This window comes from Cariama cristata, unplaced genomic scaffold (genome assembly GCF_000690535.1).
Source record: "Cariama cristata isolate BGI_N322 unplaced genomic scaffold, ASM69053v1 scaffold15209, whole genome shotgun sequence".
Taxonomy (NCBI): domain Eukaryota; kingdom Metazoa; phylum Chordata; class Aves; order Cariamiformes; family Cariamidae; genus Cariama; species Cariama cristata.
The window spans coordinates 246-13,273 of NW_009634149.1; the positions used below are offsets into that span (position 1 = coordinate 246).

General features: G+C 41.7%; 1 protein-coding gene across 1 annotated transcript; it reads right to left on the reverse strand.

Annotated features, from left to right (window-relative positions):
• Nucleotides 1-5,607: 5,607 nt before the first annotated feature.
• Nucleotides 5,608-11,898, reverse strand: LOC104166950 (SWI/SNF-related matrix-associated actin-dependent regulator of chromatin subfamily D member 3-like). Its single transcript, XM_009707057.1, has 4 exons — nt 11,832-11,898; nt 9,594-9,716; nt 6,207-6,308; nt 5,608-6,106 (listed from the first exon to the last, which is right to left on the reverse strand). Exons 1-4 carry the CDS (start codon nt 11,889-11,891, stop codon nt 6,053-6,055), a joined length of 339 nt encoding a protein of 112 aa, XP_009705359.1. The 5' UTR covers nt 11,892-11,898; the 3' UTR covers nt 5,608-6,052.
• Nucleotides 11,899-13,028: the final 1,130 nt, after the last annotated feature.

Sequence of the window (13,028 nt, forward strand, 5' to 3'; positions counted from 1 at the left end):
AGTTCCATGAATGAATATGTAATTGTATGTAAATTACTAACCAATCAGTAGTGAGTAGGTGTGTATGGAAAAATACTCATCCTTGATTTTTGTGTATAAAAGGAACACTGTAACTTGCTGGTGCTGTGGTTGATTTGTGGAAAAGTCCACTGAGCACCCAGACCTGAATAAACAGTACCTCTCCTGAGCGTGTGGAATTGGCTTATTGCAGGCCAGACATGAATCTGCCTTTCGGACAACACCTTCATCCAGGTCATTGATAAGTTAACTTAAAATAAGTTAAAATAAATTAAAAAATAAGTTAAAGACCAGACCCAGAACTGACCCCGGGGAACACCACTGGCCACAGGCCTCCAACCAGACTCGGCACGGCTGATCACGACCCTCTGGGCTCTGCCATTCGGCCAGTTCTCAATCCACCTCACTGTCCACTCATCCAACCCTCACCTCCTGACCTCACCTGTGAGGATGTCAGGGGAGACGGGGTCAAAAGCCTTGCTGAAGTCAAGGCAGACAACTTCCACTGCTCTCCCCTCATCTACCCAGCCAGTCATGCCATCGTAGAAGGCTATCAGGTTGGTCAAGCATGACTTCCCTTTGGTGAATCCATGTTGATTATTCCTGATATCCTTCTTTTCCTCCAGCTGCTTAGAGATGACATCCAGAATGAGCTGCTCAATGGCTTTTCCAGGGATGGAAGTGAGGCTGACTGGCCTGTAGTTCCCTGGGTCTTCCTTGATGCCCTTTCTGAAGACAGGAGTGATAAAGGTTACTACTTCTGCTTTCCCTTTCACTGAGTTGCTGAAGTAATTCTAGGTCTTCCTTTCCTCTTTCACCCTTCTCTCTCTACTCTTCACCCACCCCACTTCGTTACGTCATTCTCTCTTCACAGTCTGTTGGGCTAAGAAACCTTAACCCAGAAACAAAACCCTCTTCACTGAGCTTGCTCATCCTAACAAAGGTTTCTAATATTATTGGCTGCATAGTACCTCTGTTGGAAGGCTGCTAGCTGTTTCCACACCTTACTCCAGGTTCCTCTGTAGTGAGAGTAGTAGTAATTTGTGCCAGAGCTTAGCACTAGTGACTAAAGCACAAGAAGACTTAGGCCACATGAATTGTACTTTAACGTTTGCTTTTATCTACGGAAAGGTAATGGTAGACAAGGAAGTATAAGTAAAACTTCAACTACAGGATATTCTGTAACAAAAGATAAGGAAATGTCTCAAGACACAGACAAAAAGGGTGCATGGAGGCTGCGGGAGCAAATCAGGAGAAGACCCCAGACTCTGCAAACAGAATTGGATAAGCATCAGGAAATCAAGCAACCTATAGAGACTATAAAATCCAGTAACAAATTGACAGGCAGGGTCCCTCTTCAGAAGCACCCAGCTCAAGTTGTAACTAACTGCTGTGGCATATTAAACATAGTGGAAGAAGGAACTCAATTCTTTTATTACAGTGGAACCTAGGGGCAAGCCCTGTTGAGGTGGCATCTGCATAATTCCTACCATGGTCTAGGTGGAGACTGCATAATTCCTACACCACCTCTCTCACCATCCAAGCTGTAGCCTCAGCTGCAACTTTTTTGTTGACTACAACTAATAACAGTGATAATGATAAATGTACTCCAAATGACCAAGCAACTGACCTGGAGAGGAGCCAGACCTCTCCAATGATAAGGGTATCTCACTTATTCAGTATGGAAATAGCTGAAGATGGGATCCAGTGAAGAAACAAATTAACGTAAGAAAGATCTAAAGAGCAACAGTTCTCACCTTTGTCAAGTCCCATTAAAACCTGCATATGCATGCGCCTCTGTGTGTGTGTGTGTGCACAGGTGTGCGCGCGCACAAGTGAGCACAAATCCAAAAACCTGAGAATGTTATCAGAAGCGGAAAGAAACCAACGGTACCTGTCTTTGTTAAGACACATAAGTTAGTGCAAGAGATACAAAGAAACAAAGTATTTATTGTTAAAAGCTTTTCTACTAATCACTCGGCATCATACAATGAAGATACGGTGGCTACAGAGTAGAGGGGGGCATCTCTCTCCCCCCCCCTCCCCTTTATACACATATTTGCTCACTCTCACAAACCCACAGGTGTATTTTTTTAATGGAGTTCCTTTCTTCAATGAGATTGGAAAAGGTGTTTATCATACAGGATCTGGCAGAACAGATACATCCTATTAAACAACAGAGCAGTTACAGAAAGGAGACCTCTTTCTTCAGGAAAAAAAGAGCTTTCTTTACCCCTTCATCTCTCTGCACTGCCATAAAAGGGTTCTCAACACAGAAGCAGGCCAAAAAACACCAATACCTGACTAGCATTTTGGCAAGATAAAGAGCCCTAGGATATGCATCAATATTGATATATGCACCAATATTTTCACTCAGCTTCCACGGGATAAATTCTAAACAATGTGGTGTAAAAAACCTGCCAGCTCAAATAATGTCTGCACTACAACTACCAACCCTGCCTAAGTCAAACAACCGAATCCCTGTTGGTAACAGCGGAAAATGTTTTGACAATGTGTCTCAACATTATTTGCAGAACATTTGGTTCTGTCCTGCACGCCCATTTCCCAGGCTACACAGAAGTCAAGACTGGGTCTCTCCCACACGGTCTCTACAGGTATACATACACATGTGCACACAAAATACACCGACTCACATGGACCGTGCCATTTCCAACAGTACTCTGCACATTATCCCGTGCTATGTCTTACTGACACTTCAGTGGCACTCTGCTCCATCGTTTTCTTTCTTTTTCCACTGCTGTATTCTTCTCTCTATTCCATAATCAAACATTTGTTTTCCCTTTAATTTCTAAGAAACACTTGGTCTGAATCCTGATTCATGGCCAACAGCACAAAGGACTAAAAAGAGTGTTTCAAATCTGCCATGTTAACACTTCAGCTCCAAGATGTATTTCCCTCCTATTGGTACTCCAGAATTCTGTTTCAACCCTGTACTAGTTTGATGCTATATTCTCTAACAATCTGTATTATCCTCTATACATTAACTACTTCTATGCACAGATGGTTTTTGCAGTACGCACAGCTTGTATTGTACTGTGGCAGCAACTGAAGACGCCAAAACATCTTCTTGTCATCTTTTATAGAGACAAAAAGACAACCATCCTGAACTTAAAATGAATTTATCATTCATGATCTGCCACAATTACATGCCCGTTGAGTACCACTGCCTTTCATTTTCATATGCCCAAGCAGCATTGGGTCCAGTTCCTCCCAGTATCGTTCCATTATTTCTCTTCAAATATAATTTCTCTCTTTTTGCAAATAAGCAAGCTCCTGGCTGCACTCCTGGAACAGAGGACAAAATTTCTCTCTGTGTCTCTTCAGTAAAAGGCCTGAACTGCTTCTGAACACAGGAAAAAAGCATCAAAATCTCAAACCCCAGTTTAACCAAAGAGACGAGACCTGACAGCTATTCCTAAGACTCGCTGTTGGTGACCAGTCTTTTTATGTGCAGTAGGAATATGGACAGTGGAATGTAAGAATTTAGACTTTGGATTGCCATCTTCAGTGCCATCTACAGCAGCTGATTCATGCATGTGCATGTATGTGCGCACACACACACACACACACAAACTTCAGTATAGCACTGGTGCTTAACATAGGTTCACCTTCCAGTGATGCTGTTGGGAACATTGGGCAGCAACATCACATTAGTTTCGCTAAGTTGCTCTGAAAGAGACTTGGAAACAAATCCATCCAATTAATTCTACAGAGAGATTCTAAAAGCACGCTGGACTCTATTATGTTGCCAGCTGTGGCACATAACTGAAATTTCTCTGGACAAATATTTGCCACTTCAATGGGAAAGTTCTCAAAAAACAGAATTCCCTGGCAGACATCCTGCAAGCATCTATCCCAGTCCCATGCCCTTCTCACATCCTTGCCTATCTTTCTCTGCATTTCTTATTCCTGGAGACTGATTGCATCCCCTGAATGTAGCTGCTCTGTTCACCACATACAGAAAAGAGTTTTATACACTGGACAGCATGCACACAACTGACACAGCAGCGTAATAAATATGGAAGCACAGTAGCAGATGACCCCCGCTGTTTTCCCTCATAATGCTTGCTTGTAGTCCAATTAGTGGAGTTCTAAAGTAAGTAAGATTTCAAGTCATTCACTGTCTGGCAGCCTCACAGCCCCTCACTGTACTCAGTTAAAGACTGCAGGATTTCACGTTTTACTGTAAAAAGAGGTTTTAACACAAAAAAAGTTCCACACGAAGCCATTACTGGTAAAAGGCCTCAGGCAAAAAGGTACAGCTATGCTTTTTCCCACACCAATGGTTTTGCATGACGGTACTGCCATCAAATATAAATTTTCCAAGACATCTCTGAACAGAATGGACAGAGTGAAAGCTATGGCGATATTAATGTGAAAGCAGAGGTATTAAATAAATGGGTGGAAGAGAAGACTATCTCTTCTGTGACTGGACAGAAGAAACTTTTAAGTTCAACTAAGAAAGAAATTGGCAAAGATAGCTGAAAAGGACAATACTACAGCAAAACACATTATTCAGAAGAGCTGCCTCCCTTCCGTACCACATGTGAATTTGATTCTCTTTCCAAGAAAGTGAAAGAAAGGAGATGCAAAGGAGTAACCTAAAAAAGAATTTTGACTGCCACGTCATCTGGACAAATAGTTATACTTTGGCAGCTGCTTTTTGGACTAGAAATCATGTTGGGCCATTAATTACAAACTAATCTATGCACTACAAAAAATGAGAGGAGGTAAGGATTTAATTAAGACATCCCTGCTTCCAAGTAAATATGGTATAAATTCCCATAGTCTGAATCTGTCGTACATTTACAAAGAAGATGGTTTCCAAGGGATACGTTCTCTGTGCTATTTAAGGCTGATAGTGCTTTATAACTCAAGAGCATCCTATATAACCAGTACGTATCATGTACGGGGGAACTAAATAATTCATAGTAAGAGGCAGTTCACCGATCATCAAAATGTGAGACCATTCCAAGGACTCTGTTAACATCTTGAAGTAAAGAGAAAATTGCCCCATTATATGAAGTTAAGCTTCTTGGAATCTGCACCAATTTAACAATTAGAGAAGTTTTTCTCACTGCTGATCCCTACTGGCACACAGAGAAACATTTAAGAAATCTCGTATTTTACATATATGCTTATTGTTAGTATCTTCTGTGTTCAAGGCAGGTATCAGCAAAGCACCTTTACTTTAATTTTCTCAGAATGCCTCATTTCTTGCTTCAACCTCAGCTTTGCTAACACGTCTGATATTAAGGATGCCCAAGAAGCTCTCCTCCTGGGGATAATTCTCTTTCTTTCAGTACAGCACATTGATCATACTCATCTAAAAATACATAATTCAGTCTACCTTTCACTGCAGGGGAAAAAAAGAATTATTAGAGTTTGCAGAAGAGATGTCCTGACTATACTTCTTTCTTCCAGAGGGGCTCTTCATTCCAGGAATGAAAATCCTCCTAGTTTGTTCTTTCACATGGTGAGATGGCTTTTTGCACTGCTCCAGCTGGAATAAAAACTCTATTCAGGAATATAAAGCATTCCACAGCTATAAAAAAGACTATCTTGTCTAATTGCAGAGAAGTTACTATTCGAGATTCTTAGGTAACATAGGATGAGAACTGCATTTATTTCTCTAAATCTGTAGTCTCCTATAACACCTATCACAACCTCCCCCATCAATACCACCCATGATTCTATGCATAGCCCATTAGGATTTGCTGTTTAGTGTCTGAACTTTCCACTAAAACTTAATGATGCATGTTGATGAATGAACCTTTAATCTTCTTTAACACTGACACTTGTATGGCGCTGTCTCTGGCCTGGAATGGTTTGAGACATCCCCCCATGGGCAATATTTTCAAGGGTCACTCTAAAGCTGGTGTTCTGACTGGTGTGTTGATGGTGCATTTTCATCCAGTCAGGAAGCAGGTCCATGTGTAACAGTGAGCTAAGTAACACTGAAAAGTCCACTGGTTTGGTGGTCGTGATGCCAACAGGATCTTGTAAGCAGTACTTATGTGTTGCGCACTCCCAGAGATTGTTCCAGTTCCTGCCGGCGCTGCTGGATCTGAAAGAAAAAGAGAAAAACTGTACAGTTCAGCAGATTCAATTGTTTAGTGGCAGGAAAATTCATTTATAAGCCAGTAGTGTGGATAATTCCTTCATACCTTGCAGTAGAAATATCTGCTCACGGCCTCTTGAGACCACGGCTCATGATAAAATTCAGCTCTGCGTTCTTCCTCTGGGTTTCCAACTACATCAGTCATCACCTGTGAAAAAAAAACCCAAACATTTTTCACTATAGCTATTTGACCACATAGAGAAACATTCAGATTTACCTAGAGTCAAAACTTATCTACGTTACTACATTAAAAATGTTTCAGGACTGTTCTCTAAGCCCACAGCAAATGGACAATGAATGGCATGTGTGCTTACTACCAGAACAAGATGGTTGCATACAACCTGTCAATTGTGAACAGCTCCTAACCTCTGCTCCTCAGCTGTGCCAAGGAATCATTCTAGACACCAGTAGTTGCCCAGCCTAAGTGCCATGATCTCTAACAATTTAACAGCATGGACAGTTTAGTTCCAGTGCCCAGGAGAAGTTCCCTAGCGCTGCATATTTCATCAGCCTATGTATCCAAAGAACCTCAGTAGTTACCCATACACAGGGTAACAGCTTGAAATTGTCAAGGTATTCACATCAGATTGAAGCACAACTCTATACCAGTGTTGCCCTTACCTCAAAACACCTCTTACCTTGATTTCAAGGAAAAGTTCTGATGGGGAAAGCATTAAGGAAAAATAGCTCTATTGCAATGTGAGGAACAGAAAACCCTAGTAATTCCAAAATGGCCAAAATCCTGAGCTGATTTTTCAGTCTCTACGCAACTGCCAAGAAAGCAAGATTTGAAAAAAAAAACCCACAGTAAGTTGTTTAAGGAATTGGTGGATGAGATCACCTGGAAAACTGCCCTTAGGGACAAAGGAGCTGAACAGAGCTGACAGCTCTTTAAGGCCATTTTACTTAGAGTGAAAGAGCTCTAAACTCCTGTGTGCAAGGAACTGGGCAAGGAAGGCAAGAGACTGGCATGGCTCAGTAAGGACCTCCTGGTCAAAGAAAGCAAGAAGGAAATGCACAGGCAGCGGAACCAGGGACATGTATCTTGGGAAGAATACAGGGATGCTGCCTGGATGGTCTCAGGAAAGCTAAGGCACAGCTGGAGCTGAATTTGGCAAAGAATGCAAAGAATAATAAGAAGGGCTTTTACAGGTACATTGGCCAGAGAAGGAAGATTAAAGAAAATGTACCCCTCCACAGTAAATAAGACAGGAGAGCTGGTGACAAGCAATATGGAGAAGGCTAAGTTGATTAACAACTTTTTTTGCTTCAGTTTTCAATAGTAATCTCTCTTTCGACATCTCTCAAGCCCCTGAATCTCAAGGGGGAAAGAAGTCCCTCCCATTGTAGGAGAAGATCAGGTCTGAGACCATCTGAGGAATCTGAACACACACAGGTCCATGGGACCTGACAAAATGTATGCCAGGGTCCTGAGGGAACTGGCTGATGTAGTCACCAAGCCACTCTCCAACATACTTGAAAAGTCATGGCAGTCAGGTGAAGTTCCCAGTAACTGGAAAAGGGGAAACATCACACCCATTTTAAAAAAGGGTAAAAAGGAGGACCCTGGGAACTACCGACCAGTCAGCCTCACCTCTGTGCCCAGTAAGATTATGAAACAGATCCTCCTTGAAGACATGTCAGAACACATGGAAGGCAGGGGGGTGATAGAGACAGCCAACGCGGCTTCATCAAAGGCAACTGTGCGTGACTAAACTAGTGGCCTTCTACAATGCATAACAGAAGAGCAACTCATGTTATCACCTGGGTCAGGTCAATCCTCAGTATCGATACAGATAGAAGAATGAATGGAGAGTGGCCCTGCAGAGAAGGATTTGGGGATACTGCTGGACAAAAAATTAGATACGACCCAGCCATGTGTGCTCACAGCCCAGAAAGCCAGTTGTATCCTGAGTTACATCCAAAGCAGCGGGGCCAGTAGGTTGAGGGAGGGAGGGCATTCTGCCCCTCTACTCTGCTCTTGTGAGATCCCAGCTGGAGCACTGCATGCAGCTCTGGGGTCCACAGTACCAGAAGGACATGGACCTGTTGGAGCGGGTTCAAAGGAGGCCGCGAAATTGATCCAAGGGCTGGAGCACCTCTCCTATGAAGAAAAGATGAAAGAGTTGGGGTTGTTCAGCCTGGAGAAGAGAAGGCTCCAGGCAGAACTTACTGTGTCCTTCAGTACTTAAAGGGGGCTTATAAGAGAGATGGAGAGAGACTTTTTACCAAGGCCTGTAGTGAGAGGACAAGGGGCAATGGTTTTAAACTAAAAGACAGTACGTTTAGATTAGAAATAAGGAAGACATTTCTTACGATGAGGGTGGTGAGGTCCTGGCACAGGTTACCCAGAGAAGCTGTGGATGCCCCACTCTTGGAAGTGTTGAAGGCCAGGTTGGATGGGGCTTTGAGCAACCTGGTCTGCTGGAAGGTGTCCCTGCCCATGGCAGGGGAGTTGGAGTGGATGATCTTTGAAGATCCCTTCCAACCCAAACGATTCTACGATTCTATAAAAAAATAAAATTCTGGCGACTAAGTCTCCAGCATCACAGAATCAAGGGTAAATATAAAATTATTAGCATCTTTTTGCAGAGTAGTATTGTGCAATTACAATTCTGATGCCAGCAGGGCAGAACATTATAGAAAAGACCCTTATGGGACTGGTTGTCAGTCAAGGAGAACCCTGAACAACTGTTCTTCCACAACACCGTAGTTTGTAAGCTCCTCAAGCTAAAGGCTGCTTTATTTAAACATTCTTTCAGATGCCTGCCCCCTTTTGAATATGACATAAATAGTAATAATCACAATCTTAACAGTAGATTTTTGGAAGACTATTGACTAACAAACTAGACATTTATATTTGAAAGACACAATGATTTTATTAAAATAATTTAATGGATTCATTAATACAACTGTTTTTGAGGCATCCGCGTTAAAGACACAAATGTGAAACTATGAGGAACAAATTATTCATTTTTGCTGGCAAACAACTGAACTTCTTAACGTTCCATTTCTTGAGTATCTCAAAGCCAAGCTCAAAAGCAGCTGATATTTAATCTGCCTACTGCTTAAACAGAGATTAAATTATGAACTACAAAACACACAAATTGTGTTATTGTACTATAGGATGCTCCTGCTGAGTTTTATATAGCTTTAATTTTACAGAGTACACCAACACAGCCCTGCACTTCTATGTTGCTGTCCGACCACAAATTCACCTACAACCTCCATTAAGCACCGCTGTTCCACTGGAAGTAGAATACAGCCTAAACTGTCTTTCCTGCATACTGTCTGCTGCAGGACTGCAGGCTTCCACTCATTGTCTTCCACTAATTTTCCATCCTGGATGTTTTAGCTATACACTCTATATACATTTAGATAAAATTCTTATGTTCTGGTTCCACTACTGATTCTTCTTCAAACCTTAGCTCACCTTAAGATCCCTACTTTGGGACCGGAGAAGGTCTTGGATGTATCCTTTGGGATCTTTGGAGAAACTCAGCATGAAATCACGTTGTATTTTTAACTGATTTATGGATTCAATTGTCTCATGAATCTGACAGAAGAAAACAAAGTAGGTGTTACTTAATTCCTTCCATGCTCCAGTGACCCTGAGGTCAGCCCCATTAGCATCTTTGTACTTCTTGCAATGTACAAAGGTGACAATTCTACACCGCAGACTTGTGCAGGTTCCCATGGCTTTTTCCCTTCAAAGATGGAGTTTACTGCAATTCTGGTTTCACTTGTACTTCCGCACTACAAGTATGTACAGGATTCTCCTTCAGTTCTTGCGTTGAACTGATGGATGGCATGCTATATACAGTACTGAAGAGCTAAGCCATGTCATTGTACAATGCAATAATTTCCTGTGTATAATCAGTCTTTCCGCCAAGTCTGGGATTTTTCAGGAAAGGTGCTATACAAATATGTCTCTAAACAGTGCCCAATGCAAGAAAACAGTTATTCCCCTGGTTAATCATCACTGTATCTTCAATACCCTGCTGTGATCCTTAAAATTTCTAGTGATTGCCTGATCAACTCCGTGTTAAATGAACTCACATAACAGCCATGACTTCTAGACTTTTTCTTATGAGAAAGCCTATTAAAGTCATAATGGATGCAAAAAGAAGAGGCGTGTGAACAATGAGAAATCAGGAGTATGGAAGGTTTCTAGAAAATGAGTCATATCTTCAGAAACACTGTGAAAGAAATAAGCATTAACCAGCAGGGAAGAATGAAGACTCCGAAGAGAAGTCAATGTCTTATAATCATCCTGGATAACAAAATCAAATATGATCAATGGGAGGACAGGTAATGAATCAATTGCACATACACACACAGAAAAGCAAACTTTTGCTACCCTGTTCCTCTAAAATTCTAGTTTGAGATTGTAAACCTATCTTGTTTAGTTTAATGTATACATCTATTTATCCAAAACAGCTAATGTGGCCAGGCACATGGGAGAAAATAATCCTCCCCTGATCTGGCTATGCTATCAAGGCCACTAGTGCAGGCACAACTATATGGTACGTTTACAGAAGAGAGCTGCTGCCAACTTAAAATCATTCCTTATTTGGGAAAATGATGTAGCCATGCGGGAGAGAAATCGATTGGCATGCACTGAGTTTCCACTAGCAGACTGTGGCAGCATACCAATAAATGGTACACATGATAACAACGCAGCAGTCAATGCCTGTTTACACAGAAGTGACTTCAGTAACTTCACTAATCACATCTTGCCCTCTGCTGTAGCAAATACTCAAAAAAGAGGTGATACAGACATGAGAAAAGGTGAGCTGGACTGGAAATGGAATAATCCTATGCATGCTGCATGCAAACCTATATAGGCTGGGAACCAACCGGCTGAGCAGCTCTCCTACTGAAAAGGCTAGTGTGCAAACTCCCTTTAAAATCGCATGAAGACCACGGTTTAACTTATTTGTTTGTATTAGAGGTGAACAAACAGAAACTGGGCCTGACTGTATGTCACATAAATCATCTCTGGTCCATGGTGTTACAATTCCTCTTCCCTTGCTCTGAGAAGCCACTTTTGTTTACTCCTAACCAAGCCAAATCAGCCATTTATATGTGCCAAAAGCTGGACATGACACAAACCCCTAATACAGCCTGCAGAGCTCACCACTGCTGTAAGACAGATACTATTATTTGAAGTGCACATGATTCTCTTTCAATAACACTGAAAACAAGTCTGCCAAACTGTTCCAAGTGATTTTTCTGCCATGTATTTTCCATAATTGCACCTACTGCAGAAGACTGTTCTGCAACCATGCATGCACAAAACACATCTAGAGCATGAGATTCTCTAAGCTTTTGCCTTTTAGCAATTTAGCAAGATACCATGACCTCTCAATAAAAAGTTATAGTCAAACAGTCCACGTGATTCTTGAATGTCAGGGGACTCATTATACCACCTGTGAAACTCTGCTTCTATCACCTCAACAACTGTGTCAGGCCCTGGATCAAATCCTAAGTGCAAATGCCACTCACCCCTCTGTATTCCTATTGCATGTGGCTGATTCAGCCCTTGAAAGCACATCCAACTGAGAAGTCCCTGTCTCACAACATTACTATCTGATGTGTGACACCAAACCCACATGAATGTACACAATGAGCATATATGCCATGTAATACTTTATTCCTGGGTTAGTACCTTGTTGTCCAATGCTGTAATCTCCTGTTGGTTAGCTGTTGAGAGAAGAAAACTGCTCATCTGTCCCTTTAATGGGTCTTCAACTTCTACATCTATGTCATAACAAGCCGTCTTCTTCTGATCGTTGGGGTCAACACTATGGAGAATATAACAGAAGATCACAAGAACTGCCATAACGAATCAGAACAAATATCCATCCAGCCCAGAACACACTCTTTGATAAAGCCAGTTGCAGACACTGTGAGAAGAGTTTAAGAACAGAGTATCTTTATATATTTGTATATTCTAGCATACGCGCTCATCTTTCATCAGTCAGAATTCAGAGAATTTTGAGCTGGAGCTTTTGTCCAGACCACCAACTTTAACAGCTACTAATGGACATAGTCTTCATTAAACTAACATCTTCCTGAGACCTGTTGTAACTCTGGCCTCCAAAGCAATCCTCAATGGTAAATACCGTACTGCTATGGTCTCTGCTCAACTGCATTTTTTTTGAGATTGGGTAAGTAGAACTGTACACTACCATTCTGGATGTGAGCACATAATGACATTTTATTTGGTTCTCGATTCCTTCTCTAATAATTCCTAGCACTGTAATTGTTTTGGCAGCTATGAAGCACTGTAATGATTCCCAGTTACTTCTTAAGAGGTAGCAGTGAATTTAGGGACCACCACTTTGTAAAGTTGCCCGACTAATTCTTCAAAGAATATAGCCAGTCATACCTTCCTGTTACATAAGCTATATTGACTTTTCCCCAATATATCACGTCTATTAACTCCATTCTCTACTAAAGTTAGTACCAATTGGCTTCCAATATCCAGGATTGATCCTGGTACATTTTTGGCAGCACGTTAATTATTTACCACCGCTCTGGTACTGAAGGAGATATCAGTAACAGGTAACACATTTTATAAAATCATAAAATCACAGAATTATTTAGGTTGGAAAGGACCTTTAAGATCATTGAGTCCAACCATAAACCTAGCACTGCCAAGTTCACCACTAAACCATGTCCCTAAGCCCCACATCTACATGTCTTTTAAATACCTCCAGGGATGGTGACTCTACCACTTCCCTGGGCAGACGGTTCCAATGATTGACAACCCTTTCGGGGAAGAAATTCTTCCTAATATCCAATTTAACCCCCCTAATGCAAGATGAGGCCACTTCCTCTCATACTATCACTTGTTACTTGG